The sequence below is a fragment of the Triticum urartu genome, chromosome 7, assembly GCF_003073215.2.
Source record: "Triticum urartu cultivar G1812 chromosome 7, Tu2.1, whole genome shotgun sequence".
In the NCBI taxonomy this organism is placed as follows: Eukaryota; Viridiplantae; Streptophyta; class Magnoliopsida; order Poales; family Poaceae; genus Triticum; species Triticum urartu.
Window position 1 is genome coordinate 715,311,374 of NC_053028.1, and position 25,518 is coordinate 715,336,891.

General features: G+C 41.2%; 1 protein-coding gene across 9 annotated transcripts; it reads left to right on the top strand.

The window, feature by feature from the left end:
- Nucleotides 1-9,483: 9,483 nt before the first annotated feature.
- On the top strand, nucleotides 9,484-24,659 carry LOC125520751. 9 transcript variants are annotated; one of them, XM_048685759.1, is made up of 24 exons: nucleotides 9,484-9,753; nucleotides 15,513-15,709; nucleotides 15,814-16,066; nucleotides 16,248-16,470; nucleotides 16,586-16,706; nucleotides 16,804-17,400; nucleotides 17,997-18,017; nucleotides 18,116-18,186; nucleotides 18,559-18,613; nucleotides 18,726-18,762; nucleotides 18,841-19,160; nucleotides 19,982-20,113; nucleotides 20,199-20,347; nucleotides 20,481-20,567; nucleotides 20,714-20,849; nucleotides 21,120-21,560; nucleotides 22,379-22,443; nucleotides 22,561-22,615; nucleotides 22,787-22,823; nucleotides 22,928-23,244; nucleotides 23,353-23,484; nucleotides 23,610-23,755; nucleotides 23,938-24,009; nucleotides 24,277-24,659. In XM_048685759.1, exons 2-24 carry the CDS (start codon nucleotides 15,548-15,550, stop codon nucleotides 24,515-24,517), a joined length of 3,870 nt encoding a protein of 1,289 aa, XP_048541716.1. In that variant the 5' UTR covers nucleotides 9,484-9,753; nucleotides 15,513-15,547; the 3' UTR covers nucleotides 24,518-24,659. The 9 variants fall into 9 exon arrangements, with proteins under 9 accessions (XP_048541716.1, XP_048541713.1, XP_048541714.1 ...); XM_048685756.1 differs by having other exon boundaries at nucleotides 15,517-15,709; XM_048685757.1 differs by having other exon boundaries at nucleotides 15,517-15,709; nucleotides 21,123-21,560.
- Nucleotides 24,660-25,518: the final 859 nt, after the last annotated feature.

Here is a 25,518-nt window from a genome sequence, read left to right on the forward strand (position 1 = left end):
TACTCTGCCACACTATGTTGTGTTTCATTCTAGAATTTGTGCTCTAGAATGTTCATTCTAGAATCTGTTCATTTAGGAATATTTGCTATTCTGAATAGAAACTCATTTCCACATATGTTTTCTATGTTTATTATGTTCTGATTCTGGTAGATCCCGGCCATGAGCTTGAATCGCCAATCTGGGTGTCCAAATGATAGCAAAACCTAGGCTCTTGCACGGTTCTTGGATTTATTTTTAGCATATATTACCCATATCGAGACTGAACATGTGGCTTTCCTTCTCATCTACAGGAGAGTTATGTGCTGATTTTTTTGAAGAAGCTAGAAGTCCAAGACAACGACTTGCTTTATATGTTTGTTGTAATGCCGTATTTTCTGGGAATTTGGATGTATTGTTGATCTTGCTGAGAATTTGGTGTATATTTGCTTGCTGAACTTATTATTCAAATGCTAGAACATATGTACAAATCCTTGGAATATTATTTTATGTTTACTTGAAATGTATTCTTGGATTAAAAGTGGTCAAAAACAGAATATATTGGTATTGAATTAGGGTTGATTCTATGTTTGTGCTGTAAATTGTATTTGAAATAAAGAGGCATGGCCCAAATTAAAAACTGGCTGAAATGTCTATTGTACCAAATGAAAAACTGGTCGAAATGGCTACAGCCCAAAAAGAATTGGATCGCAAAGAGGCCAAGGCCCAAAAATTGGATCGCAAAAAGTCCAAGGCCCAAAAATTAAATGCACAGTAAAAATCGTGAGGCCCAAATTTAAAATGGACCGCAAAATGCCCAAAGCAGTTGACCAAAAATGGCAGGAAAAAATTATAAGTGGGCTGAATTAATGGGCTCGGCCCATATAAACACCGAATTGGACCGGGCTGATTCTTGTGCCACATTGGATTGCCACGTCGGATGCCTACGTGGCCTGGGGAGGCTGTTAGTGACCAAAACGAGACAGTAGGCATATTTTGGTCGTAAACGTCTACGACCTTCTCACAAAGAAGGTCGTGAATGTCAGTTTACGACGACCAGCTTTTGACCTTCTGTTTTTGGTCACAAAAAGGTCGCAAATGAAAAACAATGACCTTTCGGTGACCAATAGTCAAGGTCACAAGTTGACATATTTCTTGTAGTGAGCTGGACTAAACTTCTTACGAAGGAGTAAGGAATAATGTTGGGTTTACATGCTTGACCGTACCAATCCATGTGGATGGCAGCACTTGTAATAAGCTATTTTGAACTCGAAATTGTATGAGAGGTTAAAGGATGTAATAAGGAATCTATTCGTAAGGAGAATGCAACTTTGACGCATAAAAGTTCTGCTATTTCTCGGATGTAAATTATAACACGACATGTGTAGGAACAACGTCACCCAAAAGCGTTTTATTAGTGTTGCAGGTGAAGACCTCTTAAAGAGGAGTGAGAAAGACCGAGTGTTAGAATACGTGATTTACTTATCTACATATGGGGTAATAATTTGAGTACGGGATGGATTGATCACCATACCGGAGACTCTTATTATATACTTTTGTATGTTTGATGGGTTAATCAGAGAGATTTCAAAACCTAGTAGAGTGCCGGTACGACAAGCCTAAAACCATAGAATGGTAAGACGTGTTACCCCTGGAAATAGGCAATCGTGCCTAGCATAGGCTAAAGGGTGAGGAGTAAACCCGAAGATCTTCAAGGAGTTCCATTTGGAAGATATTCAATTCGACCACCATGAGAGTCTCGATAGTTATGTTTGGAAAAAAATGGATTCTGAGAAGACTTGTCTCAGGTCTAAATCACAGAAGCTCAATGAAGAATCATCATGGAATAAAGAGATTTTGGAAAGCCCCACAAGTTTGTTTTTAAGGGTGGTAGTACCCTAAGAACACCCTGGAATGATAATTGGGTAATACGACAAATCAGTAGAGACTCCAGAATTGTGCAAAAAGCCTCAGACAAAGGCATGCTGAAGAACTGGAATACACGGAATTGAATTAATAGAAGACATTCTCTCAAGACAGGAGGCAAAAGGATAAACCGCAAACCTTTAGATGATATGACCAAACCCTCGGGAAGTAACCCAAGGAACCCAAACCCTAACCTATTTCTTGCTAGCCTCTTCAAATCTCGAGGACGAGATTTCTTTTAAGGGTGGTAGTTTGTAATATCCCAAAATTTTCCAAATTTTGGAATGTTAATAATAAGATATTATTGAGAGAATTGCTATGATTTTCATGGGAAATTAAAACCTTTTGATTCATGTTCCAAATATTTCATCCAATTGCTTTTCTTTTGGACACCTATGAAATATTTTGAAACCACAAATAAAAAATGGAGTGGGAATAAATGACTTTCTCAAAATGTGGCGAATAAATATTTCATTTTAAGTTCTTTTGAATTTGGATTTCTATTTGAAGATGGATCTTATTTGGAGTTATAGTGTCATATAAATATTTCCAAATTACTAAATAAATAAATAAAAATGAGAGGACATAATATGACTTCTCCAGAACTATGATTGGAAGTATTTAATATTTCTTCTTTGGAATTTTTGGCATTCATAAGATACTAAGAACTATGTTGGTAAAATTATGAAGCCTATAGTGCATTATCGAAACATGTACGTACACAGAATTATTGCTTATTATTTATGAAACCACTTTTCCTAGGCCAGAAATAATCAATCAGAATATGTGAACATGTTTCTCAGATCTAAATAATAATTCTGAGAGAGCGAGCAATTTATTCATTGATTATCTAGCCTAATATTGTTATTAGTTATGCTTTCTCTCTATCAGCCCATCTAGCCCATCCATCTCTTCTATTGTTTTTTTCCTCTTTGCCCTTGGGCCACCTTTCCCACTAAGGCTCATTTCTCTTTCACTTAGCGCAGGCCCATGCGCTGGTCTTCGTCTACCTCTCTGTTCGTTCAATCTTCAGGAACACAGAGAGACAGGCATGACATCTCCACCTCTTCCTCTCCCTCTAGTGCTAACCACAGCCATCCTTTCAACTTGCCACCAACACGAAAATTAAAGAGGAATGTCAGGAGAACTCATTCAGGAAATTAAAACTCAACTTAGTTGCTTTAATTGGACGAACGGATCCGTGAAACGTTCCTGCACAAACAGCCATTAAAGGCCACGGTGAGCTCCCTTGATCCCCCCGTACCGACCCCCTCTTCGCTTATAAATAGGACCCCGGAAAGCACAACATGTCTCACCATCCCTAAGCCAGAAACCCCTCTCTGTGTCGCTCTCCTACGCGAACAATTGCTCTCCGACGAGGATTTCGTCGCGACCGAGCTACCCCAAACCCCAAATCCTCCACCTTTCTCTTTCCCTTGTTGATGCGCATCTCGGTGACCCCCTTTCCCTCTCTATTTCGCAGCAGGAGAACGAGAACCGCGAGGACCAAGGTTCACTGCCGCCGTGCGCAACTTCAGCCGCTTCTGTGGAGTGAAGGAGAAAGCTCCCGAGATCCTTACAGAGTCCATTGAATTCTCCATCACCATCTCTCCACCGTCCGCCACTCCTAATTCGCCAGAGCACGCCCGAATCACCATCTTCCTCATCACCGGCGACCAACTCCGGTGAGCTTCTCTCTTAATCCCGTAGTTCATTTTCAGGAAAATATCCAAACTTCGGAAATTCATATCTCCTAAACCATATGTCCGATTTTAACAAATAAGATATCCTTGGATTCGTTGGAACCTCTAGTTTATTATAAAAATATATAATTTCACTTTGAGTAAACTATAATTTAGTTTTTATTTAAATACGAAATTGGGTATTTCTGCTATATCTTTTATTCCGTAAATCATATAAAAATGTTTTATATATGGAAGTTGGACCTTAGGACCTAACCTTTCTGTTGGAACTGATGGATTAGTTTTCCAACATAGTTTAGATGCTGTTTTATCATCAACACCTTAATTTGACCTTCTTTGGTCATCGTTTAAAAACTTCGTTGAACTAAAAATTTAATCCTAGGATAAATCTCTTAGATTGATCCTTAGAAAACCTCTCTGGTCATTTGAACCACGACAAAAATCTAGAGTTGCAAGATTATGGATTTAATTCCTTTATCTCGAAACCTATGCCATACCATTGCCGTTTACCCAAGTCATATATTCCGAATAGTCTTGTGATAAATTTGTCGTATGAACTTGGTCTCACAACCCTCCAAACCATAATCCTCACTTAGTATCAATATTATCCGACCCTAGAACATGACTATGTCATATTTTCTTTCAAGACCACACCTGATCCTACACTACTAGGGAAAAGTCTATACACAGAATCTTACTAGTAGCGAGGGTTAAAAACCCTCGCTACTGCTACTTAGTAGTAGCGCAGGTTTTTAAACCTCGCTACTACTAAGTTGATAGCAGTAGCGCGGGTTTTAACCCTCACTACTACTAAGCGGTCTCTATCGTGCCCCCCGGGACATGCCATAGTAGTAGCGCGGGTTTTTAAAACCTCGCTACTACTAAGTTTGATAGCAGTAGCGTTGGTTTTTAGCCCTCGCTACTACTAAGTGGTGCCATAGTAGTAGCGAGGGGGTAAAAAACCGCGCTACTACTAAAGATCCCATTTTCAAACTCTACCCCCCGATCGCCTTTTCAGTTTAAAAAAAATAAAAGAAAATGATGAAAAGGTCAAAAAAATAAAAGAAAATAAGTTTCCCATGTGATATGTGGTCTAGTTGTTGGGAAAATTTGCAAATATGAATTTCGACTTTATTTGCAAAATCTCTCGAGAATTTGTAAAAATGTACATAACTTTTGCATACTAACTCGGATGAAAAAGTTTTTTATATGAAAAATCATCTACTCGAAAAGTTACGGGGCTTTTAAGATCTGGAGGCAAAAAGTTACGGGAACCCCGTTAAACATTTTTAAAATCCTCAAAAACCTAACAGAAAAAAAGTTACGGGGCTTTTAAAATCTGGAGGCAAAAAAATTCAGTTTTTTTAATTATTGTTAAATCTGGTCAAACTATGGTCAAACTAATTATTCAAGAATATTAGTGTTACTAAATAATTATTTTAGTTTTTTTGAATTTTGGTCAAATCTGGTCAAACTATGGTCAAACTAATTATTCAAGAAATATTAGTGTTACTAAATTTTTAGAACAATAGTTTCAAACTCAAACAGTGAAATGTGTGACTTCATGCTCAAGCTAAATTGCTGAGGTTAATAGGATTGACATCTTACTATTGTCACGAAAAAGACTTGGAAACGAGGGAGAATAGAACCCGGAAGTTAAGCGTGCTCAGGCTGGAGTAGTGAGAGGATGGGTGACCGTCCGGGAAGTTAGATGATTTGGAATGATGAGGGGTGATTAGAGATTAAATTGAGCAGCGATGAGGGGTGATTAGAGATTTGAGGTTAAAATAATTCAGAAATTTGAAAATTAGTGAAAAAAATCGATTTTTTTTTCAAAAAAAATTCAAAAAAAATCAGAGATTAGAGATTAGTAGTAGCGCGGGTTGGCACCCGCACTATTGCTAAAGGACGTAGTAGTAGCGCGGGTCGCACCCGCGCTACTGCTATACGTTAGCTGTAGCGCCTTATTAGTAGCGCCGGCCCCCGCGCTACTAATAGGCCCAAAACCCGCGCTGCTGCTAGGCTTTTCCCTAGTAGTGCTATATCAACCTTAACAATGCCCTAGAAATTATGATAGTGGCAACCGAATAATTGTGTTGTTATTTGGATCTTCATTTGGATTTTTATTGTATGTTGAATGCTTGCTTGCACCATTGTTATGTGAATGTGGATATGCCGAGCGTCTTACTTGAGTTATTTATCGCATTAGATTACAACGAGTGCGAAGGTAAATTCTACGAGGAGGTAGAACCTTGTTACTGCGAAACCAAAGGCAAGTTGCAAATTGATCGTGCTTTGACCTATATTTTCATACTATGCATATCTTTTTAAATTTTAATGCTATGCATGTTTTATAATGGTTTTGCAAAGTACTATTTATAGCTAGAGCCATAGGTTCAAGACTGACCACCATGCTTGGCCATGCTTGCATAAAATGGGTGGGATGAAAACAAAACTTATTTTAAACCTTTAAACTTGCCTCTTCTGGGGCAACGTTTTGTGAAAACTATTGAAAAACAAAACTATATATTATTTTACATCTATTCCCTAGGCGGAATGGTATTGACGGGAGCATCTACAAGTGATTGCGCCCATCGGGGTCTTGCAGTGAATGCGCCCGACTGGGATCTTGCACACAGGTTTTTGGTGGGGACCGCCGTCCAGGGGAATGAGATCTTCCAAGTACGGTTTGATGTAGCTTCCAGTACAGCCACATGCTACTATGGGCTCTGGCTTAGCTTAGTACTAAAGGGAAACCCTTACCTCAGGACCGCCATCGGAGAGGGGCTTTCATTGCCTAAGTTGCGGGCGGCTTGGTCAAGTATAGGGGGCTGTTACGGAAAGGCTTCGTCACAATCTCCTCCTAGTCATACACCCAAGTGTGTAATGATAAACGGGGTTGGTTGTGTCTTGTGGGGAACGTGTACGACCTCTGCAGAGGGTTTAACCTAATCGATTAGCCGTGCCCCCGGTTACGGGCAATTTGAGCAACTGAAGACTTGGAACGAAGAAGAATCTCCCCTCTCTTTTCTAAAAATCTGTTTTAAGGGTTAAAGTTGAGGAATGAGCACAGTGAATGTGTTTCACTTCAACCTATGTATGTTTTTTAACTATGTTGGAGACTGAGCACTGGTGCATATATCCAAGTGTCTCGCTCCTACTTTTTATACTAAAAACTATTTCTGTTCCAAAAGTAGTTTACAAAATTTAGCATAGGAGAAAATTGGCTTTATGCAAAGGAAACCTCCACCAATATTTACCCTGCATATATATTCTGTTAAACTTTCCTTCGTGACTTGCGAGTACATTCCACGTACTCACCTGCACCTGTCATGTGCAGATCTTGACAGATTAAGAGACGATAGGGTTATGGTCTACACTCAACGATCCCAGTGGCGTTGATGGAGCCTAACTTAGTGACTACGTATAATTCCGTTGTATTATCTACCAGCTTGAGCTGTGCCTAAGGTATGATTTGTATATATATCTGGATCTACCGTTGTAGTAGAATGATGTATGTCTTACTGATATTCCTTTTTGTTACTGTGTGTGCTAGCTATGATCCAGGGATAGCACAGTAAGCATGGAGACTTGGATTTTACCAAATCCGGGTCGTTACACACTATGGGTAACATCACACATACCAAAGACAAGATGAGTCTACAACCTAGTATATGAAGTGTTTCATTAAACCACACATATGTTACTCCACAGTAGAGCAAGTACAATAGGATGACGTAGATGGGTTGTAAGGCTTTAAATATTGTATTTTTGATGAGTTGTAAGGGAGAGAAGAGGGCTACTGATTAACAGCCGACTATAGCACACGCTCGTAGATAATATGTGAGAGAGGAAGTTGGACCATGTATGAACAAAGTAGTACATATTTACAAGTAACTATTATACTTGCTGGCTATAAGATAGGGTGTAGATGACGTGGCAAAATCATATAGCCAGCAGCCGGCTATACTTTTAACCATGCTTGTATAGAGGTAGCAACATTTTTTTAGAAAAAGAGGAAGACCCCCGACCTCTGCATCTGGACAATCCATACAACCATTTTATTAATTATTGAACAAGACCTTGCAAAGTCATACAACAGTATGACTAAAGCAACCATCTATGCAAAATCTGTTGTTACTCCTATCCAATTGATGAAGGGGCGCTGATAGTCTGGCCTAATACCAAATAGACATCGCGGCCAAACCTAACATCTAAGACCTGAGGTCCCAACTAGGACGCCTGCTGGGTATGGGTACCCACCAGTCCGGCGTGCTCCTCAACCAGGACGCCTACCGGGTATGAGGCCGCCGCAGCCACCTGCCACCAATCCATCTTCAGAGTTGTACTGCTGCATGTACCTTGCCTGATCTAGCTGCTGCCGACGACACGATGCCAGACAGCGTCATCCTCCTGCGCGAGTCCATCTCCGCGCATCGGGCGCCGAGTCTCCACTGCGCCACGCTGCCGAGATCCGCCGTCATCAATGGGCAAGATGAAACATCGCTCCTCCTATTATTCCCCTCCAACCAACATTTGCTCCAAAACGATGCCCCCAGGAGGAAGACCGACATCGAAAGCGTCGTCATCGTCCGATCCGGTAGGCCCAGATCAAGGGTTTCCCTCGGAACTTCCCGATCAGGTTGACGTGACCTGCAACGATGATGCCTCAAGAAGGGAACGATATCTGAGACGCCGCCATCGTCCGCCAAGACCACAGTCAGGCGTAATTTTCACCAGAACACACGTCGTCCTGATCTCGCGGCTGGCTGGAACCTAGCAGAACCTCGCGACGAAGACGTACGTCGCCGTTGGTACTCCGGCGGATATCCAGCATCTCCTCACCGGCCCCTCCACGCGCCGCTAGTCGGCAGAGATCCGTAGTAGACCGCCGGGCGGATCCGATGTGAAGACCGGATCCGATCCAAAAGATCCATCAGATCGCCAGCAGAGGCCTCTGGCGCCCCTCGCTGGACCTTCCACGCAGCCGCCAGCCGACCACATGTACGGGCTGCATCAGCCAACCCGCACGTCGCCGCCAACAGCCGCACCACCAGTCCTCCCCGTCGACCCTGCAGCACCGCCGCCACTGCCCACCACCATGTCGCCGCCACGCGCCGCCGCCGGAGAGACGTCGCGCCACCGCCGGAGAGATGTCGCGCCGCCGCCGGAGAGACGTCGCGCCGCCAGCGATCCAGATCTGGGCAGGTGCCCCCACGCCCATGGATGGCCCGCATCACCCAAACCTGCGTGGGAGGGAAGGGAGCCTCCGCCACCGCCGTCGGCCACCAGGCTTTGCCCGCTGGCTTCCTCCATCGGTGACGGAGGAAAGCACGGGATCTGCGGCAGCCCGGCGGTTGGGATTGCCGATGCGCCCGAGTCGCCCAGGCGGGGGGCGACGCGGGGGTCACGTGTAGGCGTACTTTCCTTACTACCTCTATCATGAGGACTAACATATGTGTGGTGTGATACAACACTTCATTTATTAAGTTAAAAACTCATTTTGTCTTAGTATGTGTGATGTTATCCATAATATGAGTAACTAGCTACGTTACTCAATTCACCTCTCTCCTCATTACATCATTACCACATAAATAAATTTGCTGAGTTAGACATATGTTACGGATGAAGTTACTCTCACTGTGAACAGTCTAACATATGCATATTAATAATCTAAGTTATTCTTCACTATGGGAAGTCTTACTCACACTATGGATAACATCACAAATGTAAGACAAAATGAGTTTACAACCTAATGAATGAAGTGTTACATGATACCACTTATATGTTACTCTCGATAGTAACTGGCTGGGTAGTCTTAGTAGTTGGCACCTCAGGTCACACGCACGGTTACATACTCCTACTTAACCCAAGTTTCCGGCTCGCATCCAAAACCAGCCCAGCCCAGCCCCCAAAATAGTCACCGAGCAGATAGAGTTAGGCAGCAGCAGCAGCGCCGCCTCGTGCGAGTGCAACCACGGCGGACGGTGGTGCTTCCTCACAGCCGTTCAAGCTTCAGATCTCCTGACGGCAACCATACGGACCGCGAGCTGGTACGCGTGCCTCTCCCTCCCTTCATTTGTATGCTCAGAAGTCAGAAGAGAAGGCAACATCTGAAACACTTTGTTTCCCGGCCGGTCCAGGTAAGGTAACTGCCTTGCATATTCTCTTATACGCATGCTCTGGTTCATGATCGCAGCTTCCTACATGTTTACTATCAATTTTCTGCTCGGAGTCCATGTCTTCCTTTTCCGGTGAGCTTGGCTACTGGAGCCGAAGCAAGAGATCACGGCGGCCCAAGTGGTTTTATCCCTGGAGTCGTCGTGATTGAATCCGATAGGAAGCTGTCTTGTACCCGATTGCTCTTTTCATTCTCTCTAGGGGCTCCTTTCTGCAAAAGTCAGGGACTGTTCTGTAGTTTGTTTTTCTGTTGGGTCCTTTTGTAATATGTACTTCAATGCAGTCTGGACCCCCTACTTTTTTTAAAAAAAGTATGAAAAGCAAAAGGCGAATAGTGTTGAACAGATATGCTGTCTCTGTTCCATAGCACCTTTTTGACTATTGAATACTTTTTTTTTGAGGGAAGACTATTGAATTGTTAGTAGTACTATCTCATACAGCACTTTATATACTCCCTCCATCTAGGTGTGTAAGTCATCTTACGTTGTGCATCGTGACCAAGGTGGAGGGAAAAACAAAAGAACTTAATGTGTTTTTGCTAATTAATAACAATGCATGCAACGAACTGACCAATGCATGTCGTGTTTGGTAGTCTCAAATCATTTAAAGCATGCATGACCCACATCTCTTATTGGTTGATATGTCACGAAACAAGAAACGAGATGAGAGTTAATGTACCGCGCCTAAGTGTTTTAGAATTATTTGATTTTCGTAAGATGACTTACACACCTAGACGGAGGGAGTATATGCCTATGCTTCAAGGAAACAAGAGATAGCCTAGTAGTTAATGGATTAATTTAATGTAATCAATCGCTGTGCATGTGTGTCAGTTTTGTTGAAACGCAAACACCGATAGGTCGGGATAAGTTTGAGGATTAGTTGGCCACTTGCTTAGTTGATTGGATCAGCAAGAGACTAAACAGTTTCTTGTTAGGTTGTCAGCATGCATATGGTGGTTGAGAATAGCTCGTCTTATGTAAGATCAGGAAAATGCTCTAACCCTTTTGGTTATCAATTGATAAATGTGCTACTCCTTGTATTTAATTAGGGCATGTTTGGCTTGTGACTAAAAAAAGGGGCATGTTCGGCTCCATGCTCTGGCACCAATATAGTAGTACTCCCTCCGCCCCAGATTATTAATTAGGCCAGCTAGCCATCCAACCGCACCCATATTTTTAGGTCCCATCCAAATCACGAGCTCCTTGTAATTCGTTCATGCTCTCGGTAATTAATGCTAGCGGAGCCATGCAACGAGAGGAGAGAAAACTATCGTGGGTTATCTAAATCCAAAAGTAAAGCATGCAGCCAATCCGTGCGCTTTCATGGGCTAGTGCCTAGAATTTTAAGTAGATTATAAAATTTAAATGTTATATTTAACTTAGTTGATGAAGAGGCTGAAAAAGGGTTGTAGACCAAGACTAGCCACAGTGGGGAGTAACTTAGAGTAGTAACATGCATATGTTACTACTCTATGTTACTACCTCCACAATGGAAAGTAATATGGTGTCATGCAACACTTCATTTTTTAAGTTGTAAACTCATCTTGTTTTGGTATGTGTGATGTTATTCATACTACTAGTACCTCCGTCCTGGTTTATAGGTCCCCCTTATAGTTTGTGCCAAATTTTGACTAAAGATTTAACTAACAAAATGTTAATGCATGTCAAGAAAAATTATCTCATTGGATTCGTATTTGAACATAGTTTTCAAAAATATAATGTTTGGCGATGTGCGTGAACATTTTGTTAGTTTAATCTACGGTCAAAATTTGGCACTAAATACAATGGGAACCAATAAACCCGGACGGAGATAGTAGTAACTAGCTATGTTACCACATCTTTCTCTTTTTTCATTAATTACATGTCACATCATCTATTTTGTATAAATATGTGTGATGTTATCACCTATATTATTCCCATTGTGGATAGTCTAAGGTCTGTTTGGTTCAGGTCCTGGACCTCATGCCTGGGAAAAATCAATGCCAAGTGTTGGCCCGGGAAAAAGAAGAAATTTGCCTGGCCAGGCATGTGTGTATGTGTTGTTTGGTTGGAAGCCTGGACTGGGAGAAATGTTTAAACATTAAAAATTACAGATTGGCAGTGTGATGTGACCGGGTGTATAGCATGCACGTATCAAGTACGGGCTAAACAAGATACCTGAAACCCAGGCGTCCGGTTCCATCCGCTTGGACCAGGCTAAACAAGTTGCCTGAGAACTGGCCAGGCTAATCAAGAGCAGGTGACCACCAGGCCAGGCATGTGTCTCAGATTTCAGGTTGCAAACCAAACACCACCCAGACACGTCTCAGGCAGCTTCCAGGCCAGGCCAATATGCCCAACACACCCTAATAGCATGGTTAACACATAGCCAGCTGCTAACTACTCCCTCCGTTCCTAAATATAAGTTTCTTAAAAAATTACACTATGGGAGTATATGTAGGAACAGAGGGAGTTTATGTTATTGTCATGTCATTTATCGCCATGCTTATAGCCGGCTTGTATGATGGTTGGGTATAAATATGTACTCCATCACAGTTTATAAGGCACACTTTCGTTTACATGCATTTCCAAAATATGCGAGGTTTAAGGCGCGTTGGCATTTACTCCTTAGAGTACTAGTTAATTAGACTACTAGTACTAGGCAGGCGTACTTGGTTGCATGCATAGTGGGAACGGCTGGGTGTGCACACGGGTGGGAATTGGTCTCCACCACTGCATGCATGCGGACGACTCGTTTACTGGCCGGGTGGTATACTGTACATTGATTTCTGAGCTAATTAGGCGATGTGGTTTAATTTACGCAACTATTTTTCAGTCTGAGAGGAAAGGAAACTGGAGCCAATCATGGATCACCTTAGTCCTAGAGATTTCTGATGCGCGCCTTATAAACTGTGACGGAGGGAGTACTAATTTGTTGATACATGGCCCACATCATTTTCTCACAAAGTCTCTAAAAATACGTGCTACAGCCTGCTGTGAACTAGTAGCCCGCTTCTCTTCTCTTTTCCTCTTCCCTCTGTTCCAACTCAACAAAAGTATAATATTTGGAGTTTTACAGCTCGCTTTCATCACCTCGTTGTACGTGCTCTAAGATACAGCTGAACAGGCTTCAAGAAACTATAAAATTCTAAGGTGGATCATGTATTAATAAAGTAATACATATGAAACTATACAACTGTGTGGTGGGTCATGTATTAATAAAGTAATATATATGCAACTATAAAATTGTGATCTGGTCATGTATTAATAAAACAATACATATTTATAGTTATACGTACGGGCTATTAGATTAATTATAGATGACATGTCAATAAGCTTTAGGCAACAGTTGGCTCTATTATTGTCACTGCTCTAATAGGAGGGTCTGGCACAGAATCAACAGGACGTGGGCTCTCAATTAGTTAGTGCTTTTTGTGGCAATGTCCAAAAGGCGTCTTGGTCCTGGAGTTTTGGCCGGATGGCCCTTAAAACCTGGATGGAGGTAGTAATGATAGGAGATGATGAAGGTTCGGCATCTTTTCTCGTTGGTGCATCCAAAATTTTGTTTTGCAATAGGTATTTTCCTCCAGGGATAAGTTCCAAATTCAATTTTTTGAGCTAAAACTACAATATTGCTACACTAACTTTCACATGTAGCAGCGTATGACACAAACGAACATGTTTTTCTTTGAAAAGGAGGGCATTGCTCCGGCCCCTGAATTATTTGTTACACACAACCATTTTGATTGAAGTATCGAGTAAAACATACCACATTATAGGAGCACCATCCAAACAAATTGAACATAGCTCGCATGATCATCTCTCATTGCCTGCACCTAGTCACTATGGACGCTCCAGCCTCTGAATACCACAGGGAACACCATATATGGACCCATCCTGTAGCTAAGCTGCAAAAAGAAAATTAGAAGTTTCGGTCAGCTAAAAGCACACTCGCCGAAGTAATTCTAGATCGCCGACAATAAATCACAAACTCACACATGGATCTGAGCTTTAAGTTTGTGTTAAACCCTAACAATCAGTTTCCAATTTTGTTGTTGTTGCTGTTAAGCGATAATGGTGCACAAGAAGAGGGTGGAAAATTGCCATGAAAGGAACATACGATCTGTTGTTTCCTCCTGATCACAAAAATGACATTTTTTGCTCGCTTGCTATCTATGTTTTGCCAAGTTGTCTTTCGTTAAGACAGCATCTCAGTCCCACAATCACATAAATCTTTAATTTAAGCAGTACTTTAATTTTCCAAATATAAATCTTTGGAAGGTAAGTCCAGTATTAACGAGGTTCGTTTATGCTCATCGGATTGCCAAAATAATATGAATCCACAATAATCCAACATTTTTGTACCTCCTTGCGTATTTGAATGAAGGATCGAATAAAATATCAAAGACTGGTGAGAACAATCTTCATTATGACAACGCAGCCCTTATTATAAATTATCAAATACGATAGGAGCCTTCCCTTCCAATTATTATGCTTTTTTCGGTCCTTCATGCCCTTACTCTCTATTCAACACCTCGCGTAATGAATTGGGATTCCTAGGTGTCGTAATGGTAGAGATTCAACTCACAACTGGAAAGTTATTTATAATGATGCTCAACTTTTTTAAACTCACCAGAGCAGAAGAGCTCATTTTTGTGGAATTTCATCTTGGAGGCGCGAAAACTTCATCTGCATAGCTTGTTGCAAGAGTGGCTATTTGATCTTGTCGTTTGAACATGCCATTGGCCTTGTCAAAATCAACCTTAAGATAACTTTATCGAAGTTCTCAGAGTGCGTCCCATGAATTTTCTCATGCAGAATAACAACTCCTTCCAGGATGTGACTTCCTAGCATGGAAGTTGAGTTTGTCGGACGAAACACTTTCCATGCGACTGTGTTAGCCTATTTGTGCTGACTTCGGCTAAAATATTCAAAAATACTCAAAATGTACGTGTACTATCTGACCAAAATTTGTGAATTTGCTTTTTTTGTACAGCTCTGTTCGGATGTCATTTGAGAACCAAACTTGGAAAGAGCCTCTAATATTTGTTGATACTCATTTGCAAAAAGTTTCAGATTTTTTCTACCTATAAAAGAGCAGATTCAACTCAATTATTTTTGTATGATTTCTTGCGTGGGTGCACCGAGGGTGGGTTCAGCCACTACTTTCCCCATATATAGGCATGAATGGTTGAATCTACTCTTTTATAGGTAGCAAAGCAAATGAGTAATGGTACACCTACGTAATCATAATTATGTGATTAACGTAATAATTAACGTGGGAACATGTGAGGGGCCCACCCCCTGAAATGGGGGGGGGGGGGGGGGGGGGGGGTGGGGGGGTGTGGGGGATAGTGAGTTAGATAGGAAGTTTACTTGGGCTCTTCGTAGGAGCCCGTGGATGTAGCATTTTCACAAAACAAATACAACCATAATTCAGCTTAAACAATGTCAACCTCCCATTGTACAAGTCAGCGAATATTGGCATCAAAACCCTTTGATAACCTTCCAAACCCTCTGATAGAACACCGCAGAGAACTCCTCCCGCCCCCGACACATATTTCTTCTCTCAGTTTGTCTAGTATATATGGGAAATGTTGTTTCCCATTCTCAGTTTGTGTATATACACAACAGATGATGTGCTGCTCTAAATATGTATTTCATTATTACTACTTAATTACTTGAGCAATTGGGAAGTTAGTTTGATGTAGTTAGTGGCCTCACAAAACTAGTTCTCCCTTGTTTCAAGCTAGGGTAACCGAGTTGCTACTAGCCGTGTGCCCTATGGATCGCCGAGGTGGTATAACAGAAATTGAGCTGGAGTGCATGCTACTTGATGAAAATGCAGAGGCCATGGCCCTGCCGTTCTCACTTTTGGAGAAAATCACACATAATTTTTCTGATAAGTTGGAAATTGGAAGAGGTGGCTTTGCAGTGGTTTATAAGGTACTACTAAAAACTCTTACGATCCCCACACTCTAACCCTGATTTTATCAAACTTTATATGAAAGTAAACTTAATAATATCCTTGCACGATCTCACTACTGCAGGCAATGCTTGAGAATGAGGTTGTTGCCATAAAGAGGTTATCCAACACATATATGTATGAGAGGGAATTCCAGCGAGAGGTCGAATGTCTGATAAAGGTAAAGCACAAGAACATCGTACATTTTTTGGGATACTGTTCTGACACACAAGGGAATATGGAAAACTACAACGGGAAAATGGTTATGGCAGATGTACAACAAAGATTGCTTTGCTTTGAGTATCTACCTAAAGGGAGTCTTGATGCATATATTACAGGTACGTTCATGTTTCCATTCTAGTTTTCTTCACTGGATATTACTTGGTGGATTTGAGCTACTCAAGCATACAACTGAAATAATTTATCCTGTGATATATTATATTAAGTTCCAAAACAAAGGAAGTAAAGTGTCTCAGATATATACTAAATTCATTACCATTTCTCAAATCCCTTTTGTAGATTCATCTGGAAAACTTGAATGGAGAAAGTGCTACCAAGTAATAAAAGGGATATGCGAAGGGTTAAATTATCTTCACCAAAAACGAATTCTGCACTTAGATCTCAAACCCGGAAATATATTATTGGATGAAGATATGATGCCGAAAATTACTGATTTTGGATTATCAAGGTGTTTTGAGGAGAACCAGACCCGGGCCGTTACAAATAATGTGTGTGGAACACTGTAAGCCAACTAAAGTTGTTGAACTCTAAATCTTTGACAATTTCAGATATAATTTATTTATATTGCACTTGTTCTGCATATTACAAAATTGACGATGAGACTAAATGTATTTTAGGGGATATTTGGCACCTGAATTCTACAGAGGTGAAATCACACACAAGTTTGACTTATATAGTCTTGGTGTTATAATTATAGAGCTGTTGACTGGAAAGAAGGGGTATCAAACTGTTGAGAATGTAAGCACGTCTGTGTATGTCACTATTTCAAGTCAAATTTTAAAATAGTTATGTTACATATTCATTTCTTAAAGTAATCGTGGTTGCAATTTCCTAGGTACTTGAGATTTGGAGTAATGAGATGTTGGATACATTGCAGTGGGAACAAATACGAGTATGTGCAGAGATTGGGATAGAGTGCACGGAAGCGGACCCAGCAAAGAGACCAGCTAGTATGAAGCATATAATCATAAGGCTTGCTGAACTAGAATGTAGTGCACATGTAATCCCAGCAGGTGGGACAAACGATCTTCTTCTCCTTCATCAGTTTGTGCTTTGCTTCCCCTTTGAGCCCAACAAGGTTATCACGTGCCCACTGGAGCTTACAAACAACACCGATAACCATGTCGCCTTTAGACTTATGGACAAGAGCATGGGGTCCTCCTTCTTAGGGCTACCATTATATGGCCTTGTGCCGCCGAACACCCCTTACACTCTCATAATGACAACACAAGAGAAAGAAGATCAACCACGAAAGTATATCATGGATGTTATCCTCCACGCTGCTACATTAATATTGGGGGATGATGAGCATATTAACACTTTCCAAAGCCAACCAGACAAGTTTTTTCAAGATATGGGGGTTGCAGTGCAGGAGGTGAAACTGAAAGCACTTTATAGTCAGCCACCACACATTACAACTCTGTCGTCTAAGGTAATATATTACTTATAAGTATAAATATGGTGAACTAGCCAGATGACCCACCCATTTGCATGGTTAGTTGTTGTATGTATGTTCTTGTGTAATCTTATGTTAACATTGAGATATTCAAGTCATCCTTTATACACTGAAAATATTACAACTTAAAAACTCATATACCATGCAAAAAAGTATCTGGCCTTGTATCGTCTTCACTTATCCCCCCATGAAAATTGTTGGCTAGCACATTTGATTGTCACATTATCAATGATATGCCTTTCAAGATACTCAAAAATATGTTGCAAAATTACCTCTTGAGGGAACATTGTTGGACTTCAATATTTCCATTAAATGATTAGGTGGACAAAACAATAAATGAGGATAATAAATCACTGCCATTATTTTTGGCTCAATTAATAATTTCCATTCTTTCTCTAGTCCTTTAGTAATCTATCTAATGGAAGATAGATATATACATGTTGGGCTTGCTTAAATTGAAAGGTTGATCTAGTGTAAATGTTACTTCACATTCTGATTTTTCTTCACATGTGTTTTGTGGTGGTGGTTCTCTACTATTTACACGTGTGCATTCATGGTCATGTATTTCGCAGACAATCTCACCCACAACCAAGGTACGAATTCTATCTTGCATTTCTGGTTTCCAATGTCCGAGTAGTTAAACTTCGAGGTGATCCCTGGCCAGACGCTAACCATAGCTTTGTTGAATCAGATAATCTTATGCAAGAAAAATCCAAATGACAGTCATGTCTGTTCCTTAGACACCAACCAGACCAAGCATTGGTGAGTGCATTCTTTATACATAGAAAAATAGTATGCGTTAACACACAGAAGTCAAGACGAAGTGTTTCTTCTTGATCAATTTACTCGTTGAATATTCATGTGGCACCTCACCTCTAGATTCATGGCAAGATATTCGATGAAATTTTTGATTGATATTTCCAAATGCAACAAAACAACGGTCTCAAGTATTATTTAGCTAAGGAATCCCCCCCCCCCCCCCCCCCCCCCCCCCCCCCCGACTAGTTCATAGTTTCATTCGGCATGTGACCTCTTTACTGAGTACATGAATGAGATTTTCTTTTACGTGTGAGCATATGGGATGTTGCACATATATGCTTCACAATTTACTAAACCATTAATTTTTTGTGGCAGGATAATAATCGGAGATAATGGTGGACATGTTCGCATTTGGGACTATCAGAAACAGGCATGTAGCACTCCTATTTTTATAAAGACTCTCCGCATGGGTATGCATGTATGCATGCTTTAGTCTCCAAGTCTCCATTGACTAACATGGTGATAATTTCTTCATACCGCAGAGAAAAGGGGATTCAATTAGAGTCTCAGCGAAATATGGCATGATTTCTGACCTCTGTTAGTACTTCCATCATGAAAGCTGACATGCTAATAAACTAATCTCCCGCCCCACTGCAGCAATTAAGTGCGTTAAATTTATTGCAAGAAAACAATGGATCGTTGCTGGGACAAATCATGGTATCATTTATGTCTACGACTATGACAAAATGCACAAGATCGCAAGTTTCAAAGTTGGTGGTAGATCTGCGAAACTCTGGTCACTGGCCGTTCATCCAACCAAGCCGTATTTGCTGTCTGCGGGTACACAGATGAAACTTTGGGACTGGGATAAGGGTTGGGAGTGCGTACAGACATTTGAACAGAGTGCGACAGAATTTCCTATTGCATTTAACCCAAATGACACCTTTGCTACTGGTTCATATCATTACCATGTGAAGGTATGCGGTCTCTCTCTCTCTCTCTCTCTCTCTCTCACACACACACACACACACACACACACCATGATCAAGACAAGTGTTGCTTATATACTCCCTCCATTCCCTTATACAAGGCCACTATAAAAAATACATTTTGCATCTATACAAGGCCACTAACAGTATCCGAGGCAAAATTTAATGATGTTTTCTCGTACTAGCAACTTATTTAATGCTTGCATGCATGTAGTCATAATGACACTGTGCTACTTCCTTCTCATTCCTTCCTTGCATGCATGCGGGCGTATTAATGATCCCAGTTAATAAGAAAAAAAATTGGCTTGCAAAATAGTCATTAAATTTTACCTAGGTACCTGTAATTTGAGTTTGTGGCCTTGTATAAGGGAATGAAGGGAGTACCTTTAATTTTCTTCCATTATGACCTATATACAGAAAGTTGTAATCTAGCTCAAGCTCCATGGTACCCCATGAACAGTAAAATAAAACAAATAGTAAGAAATATAAAAATATTCTGAAATTTTGAAGCATAGTTTATGATCATATGTCTTACGTGCTTGCAAAATTTGACCCATATGACATCCGACGAGCTGAACACAAAAAAAACAAGTTCTGCTCAACAGTGCACACAAGTTTGAGCACCAATTTTCTTATTTTCTATATGAGCACCTAGAATGTTCGCCACAATAAATTGCAAGCACGTAGAACATTTGGTCATAATCAGTGCCACAAAGTTTCAGAATTTTTCGATTTTACTGTTCACGGGGGTACCATGGAGCTCGATCACTGAAAAACCACACTCAGACGTATATATTATTGTTTTGCAGGTTTGGAGTCTTGATTCTCCCAGATCAAACTATGATTTGTTTGGGCATTGGGGCAGAGTGAACTGCTTGGTTTTCTTCACTTGTCACGATCAAGAGTTTTTGGTTACAGGGTCAAATGATAAGACTGTCAAGGTCTGCCGCCATTGATCTCATGGAAATACATGCTAATACAGTTACATCTTTTAATGCATGCTTTGATTTTTTTTCCCCAAATTAGATATGGTATTTGCAGAACCGGATATGTGCATATACACTTGAAGTTTTTGTATCTCCTGTCACGTCTGTCATATACCAACCCAATCTGGAGACTCTAATTACAGGTTCAAAAGATGGTGCTGTTTATTTGTGGACCACCGTAAATTGCAGGTAATTCAAAATGTAGAAACTATAACTGGTGTCCACACGCACACCCTTAGTTGGTCAGCTATTGATGGTGCACTAAATGTACTCGATCATGCCTGGATTTCAATTCTACTTGCTGATAAAAAAAAATCCATAGGATACATTCATGCCCCCCAATGCTTAAAAGAATTATCAAGACTGGCTGTGTTGGAGCTGTCTACCATCTCGCATGTGTGATGGGAAGGTATATATTTCATGTTTTTTATTTACTGCACAAGTGCTTATTTAAAGAGTTCAGATTTCTCCCTACTGTATATATTTTTATTATTTTCTTCGAGATTCCTATTTTTTATGCCAGACTTATATGATTATATATCTATCATATATTAGGATTGTGATTGGAAAACAAAACACAGTATCAATTATGGATATCGACAATATGAATTATCAGGAGCGATCAACGGATTATGGTGAGCAGCAGCTAAGTACAGATAGGAGGCAACAAGCTGGAGACACAATGTCTAAGGTGAGTTCAATAATCTTTGTTTAGAGGAAATGAGTTAATTAATTAAATGCTATGTTTTGTACGTTCCAATCTCTGGAAAGTTGAGAGCTTTTATGCACATGGTTGACTTGTCTAGTTTTACGTTATTTCCACAATGTCCATCGATCTATCATATTGATTTTTCAACTCAATTTTGTTTCTAAATTCAAATTGATTTAATAGGTAGGTATTAATAAGCTCACACCAATTGTGCGCACTCTTACTTGGCTATCCAATCATTCATCTATTTAGCAGGACATCACAGGGTCAATTAGCAAACTACATATACTTGACGTCCACCCGCCGGAACTCCGTTTCCCTTACTGTCCCAATGAGCCCATCCCGTGCTCACTTCACCTAACAAACAACACAGACGAAAATGTGGGATTTAGACTCGTCGACAAGAGCGGTACGTCCCCATGGTGCTTCACAAAGCTGCCGTTATATGGCATTGTGTCTTGTAGATCCACTTGCACTTTGATTGTCACAATGAAAGAGGAGATGAAGCAAAAGGAAGCAACAGACTTTGATCTCGTTATTCAGAGCAATATATTAAGAGACAAGCACATCAGCTTATTCAAAGACCAATCCGAATCTGATCAATTTTTCGAGGAAGCTAAGGAGTTTGTTAATATGATGCATGAGGTGGCACTGAAAGCTGTTTATGCGAAGGATGTAGAAGTTGCATCTGAGGTGAGTTGTCTCATCTACACAATACATTTTTCCATAAAGGGCGCTTTTATTAACTCAGAATGTAGCATCAAATGGATACAAAGTATAATGAGCGACACCCCGCCGCTTCATAGTTAAGATGCACACAACCTTAAGTAATGTTCACATAAGAGAGTTGGAGAGTTAAGTGTTGCGTCTATCGTGTGTGTGTGTGTGTGTGTGTGTGTGTGTGTGTGTGTGTGATAGGAATTGCACGCATACCGGCCTCCGCAGTAGATCTCATCTACAGCTAATGGCTCAGTCTAGGTGAAGTGCATGCAACACAATGTTGCCCAACACCCCGGCGTAGTTGTGTACATCGTATGGACGTTGTTTATCCCCTTTAGCACATCGGCAAATAGCTTTGTTGTAGGTATGTGTATTACTCAAAGTTGTCCAAGAATCACCTTCTGATCACTAAAGGGGGCGTGGGTGGGTGGGAGGTGCTACATTGATAGTCAGTGTCGGATCACTAAAGGGGACCCTGATTGAACATTAGTGCTAGTAATCTTTCTGTTCACAGCTGGATATGGGCAACCCACGAGTGGGGTACCCAACCTAGGTCTCTTGTCAGCACTACACTGGTGGCGCCCAATTTACTCCATTTCGCAGAAACATTTTACTCTACGCTAACTTGAGATGCACTTCTATTCCTCTTGACTTCTCTTGATTGCTTTTGCTTTCCTACTGGCAATTCGACCAACAATGGGCCCGCCATATGTGGTCGACTTGCGTATATGTGTCATCCAACAAAATTTTAGCTATTGTTCCTGATGTTGACTAGTGTTTTGCTGGATCAGGACATATTGGTGAAGTATAATCCTGATAATGTGTGTTCCCTGGATGCACATCCAACAGAGCCATGGTGAGTGCATATATTGGTAGCTACCATAATATGGGGAATGTGCATATTTCCATTCGGTCGTTCAAGTGACGTGTTGGATGTCATTAGATCCTACAATTAATTTATGTTGTCACACAGGATTTTAACAGGTCATTGTACTGGGTATGCTCATGCATGGAACCATGAGATGAAGGCAAGCTATTGAATTCCCTGAATATATTAATCTTTTGAAAAATATAATGCTACTAAATATAAATGGTCATCGCAACAAACGATCGATCAAAATGTATATATGTTGGGAAGTCACAGTGTACACCTTGGCATTTACCATTCAACTAATGAAGTCATTTTCTATGGCATGCAGTACCCGATGAATTCGTTTAAAGTCTCAGATTATGCAGGTACTATTTCTGAATTGCGTATGGGGGAGTAACAATTAAAATTGTATCATATATACATTTTGATCGATATATGGGTGATGGAGTAATTTCCTCTCCCGTTGCAGTCATCTGCGTCAAATTTATTGCAAGAAGGAAATGGATTGTTGCTGTGACACTTCTTGGTGACCTCCATGTGTACGACTGTGCATGTGTAACGAAAATAGAAAAGATCAGGAGTGTTGAACCTGGTGGTATCATGATAACTCCCATACTAGCAGTTCATCCAACCCTACCATATGTCTTGTCACTGGACACTGTTCTTTTAGACTGGGACTTGAGCTGGAAGTGCACAGAAACATTTTTGGATGACTTAACGATGGTCAAATTTAACCCAAGGGAAGCCAACAGTTTTGCAAGTGGTTCTCTGGATGGCGATGTAAAGGTTTGTCTGGCCAGATTTCTTCTTTTTGCGGTCTAAACTTTGACGTTATGAAGGTAAATTCTACTAGTACTAGACCTTAAATCCTCTGCTGAGTATATTGTTGTTCAGGTTTGGAGGCTTGATTCTCCCGTCTCTGAATATTCTTTGCTTGGGCATATGGATGTTGTAAACTGCCTTGATTTTATCACACATGGAGATGAACAGAGTTTGATCACTGGCTCTGAGGATTGCACTGCCAAGGTATGTGTATGTGCCATTGCCATCAAACACCATACTAGCTAATGAATACAGTAGGTGCATTACGTTAATGGTAGTTGGAGAGGCCGGGATGCTAAAGTCCATACACTATGTTTCTTTGAAATCAGATCTGGGACTTGCAGAAAAGGGAGTGCATTCATACACTGGAAGCTACGTCTCCAGTTCTTTGCGTCCTTGTCCACCCAAACCTTCCAGTTCTAATTACAGGAACAGCACATGGCATTGTTCAGGTGTGGAGCTCCACTAATTTCAGGTAATCATGACATTATAAATACCCTTCCAAACTAGAACCGCGTCCCATGTTGTACATAAACGTCAACTAATGCTGTCATCGATTTTGATATTAAAAGTGTAAAACGGACGTGCCTATGTTGCATATATGTAGTTTTAGTTGTCATCTTACGAAATTTGAAGAAATTGCTCCATGTTCAACAGGCTCAAGGGAACAATTAATTTGGGCGGCGGTGGACCCGTTGTCGGTCTCACTTGTTTGAGTGGTTCACCAAGGTACATGTCTGTGTTAGTCTTATTTCATTTCCACTAACTCGGGCTACATGAGATTGAGTTGCGTCGCCGCATGCTTTGTTGGTATAACTTAGTCCCACTAATTATAAATCAAGTATTCCTTTGTTCAAACATAAACCTGCATGCATCTGTACAATTTGATCCGGACTTCCAGCTCCATAGAGTTTATATCATGCCACAATTTTGAATATTTTTATTCCAATTGCCTACGATAGCAAACGTGTGAAGCGGATTATCTTTTGCTTGCAGGATTGTGATTGGGCAAAAGAACGCCATAGTTACTATGGAACCCTGCCAAAGCTGGGGCCTAACATCAGACGCAGAGGAATCCATCGCGTTTTTTGGGATAGAGGACGCCGTCATTGGAAGAGGGGTGAACGTCATGACCACTACGAAGCACCGAAGCGACAAGGAAGGGGGAGTTGGCCCAACCCAATCCAAGCGGAAAAGGGTCTCGACTAGTGCTTCGACCTACCAAGAGGCTACTTAGCCTAGAGGGAGTAGGTGTCTGTTATGAAACTTGGTTGTCACTTGTCCCTAGTCTCCTTCGCAATCCCCTTCCTTGTTGCCTCTTGCTGTAAATCACATACGAGAACCGAGAGATATTATAGATCGGGTGCCATAACAATCGAGATCGAGTTTTGAACCCAACACTACTAGGAAATACATTATAGGTAGATCGTATAGGGCTGGGTAATAGACCCATGCTACTGTTATGTAGTAGTAGCGCGGGTTATAAGAAAGCGCTACAGGTACAGTTTAGTAGTAGCGCGGGTGATCAAAGGCCACGCTACTGATAAGTGGGCCCCACGATGCCCCAGGTCTAGCCATAGTAGCAGCACTGGGTATAAGCTCCGTACTACAACTAACCTTGTAGCTGTAGCGCGGGCCGATTACCCGCGCTACCACTACCCTTTCACGGAGCCAACTGGTGGGCCCCATTTAGCAGCAGCGGGGTTCGTAAGACCCACGCTACAACTACTGCACCTAGCACTAGTGTGGGCTCATGCCCCTCACTGCTGCTCAGCTCGCCGGTCAAAATATCTACCACCTTTCCTTCTTCCTCTTCCCCCATCCTTCTCCTTCCTCTTCCACTTCATTTCTTCCTTCTTCCTTCAATTCTCCCCCTCCTCCCACTCTCTTCTTTCCCCTCCAACATGACTATTAACGCCCTTCCTCACTTTCTCTCCCTTCTTCCATATATCTCTTGCCCCCTCCACCCCTAGCTTTGTCTCACTAGCTAGCTCACTGGCCCTCGCCACTAGTTAGAGCTATCTACCTCACTATCCAGATCTACTCATTTAATGAAGGAGCTCATTGGCCAGGACAACATCTTCCACTGTATTGACTTACCAAGGGTACGAGATAAATGAGAATACATTTTACATGATTGCCCAATATGAAAAGAGCTCCAACCAAAATAGTGGAGTCCGCTTTGATGCAGCAACCAAGAGAGGAAATGACACATGTTATGGTTACATAATGGACATA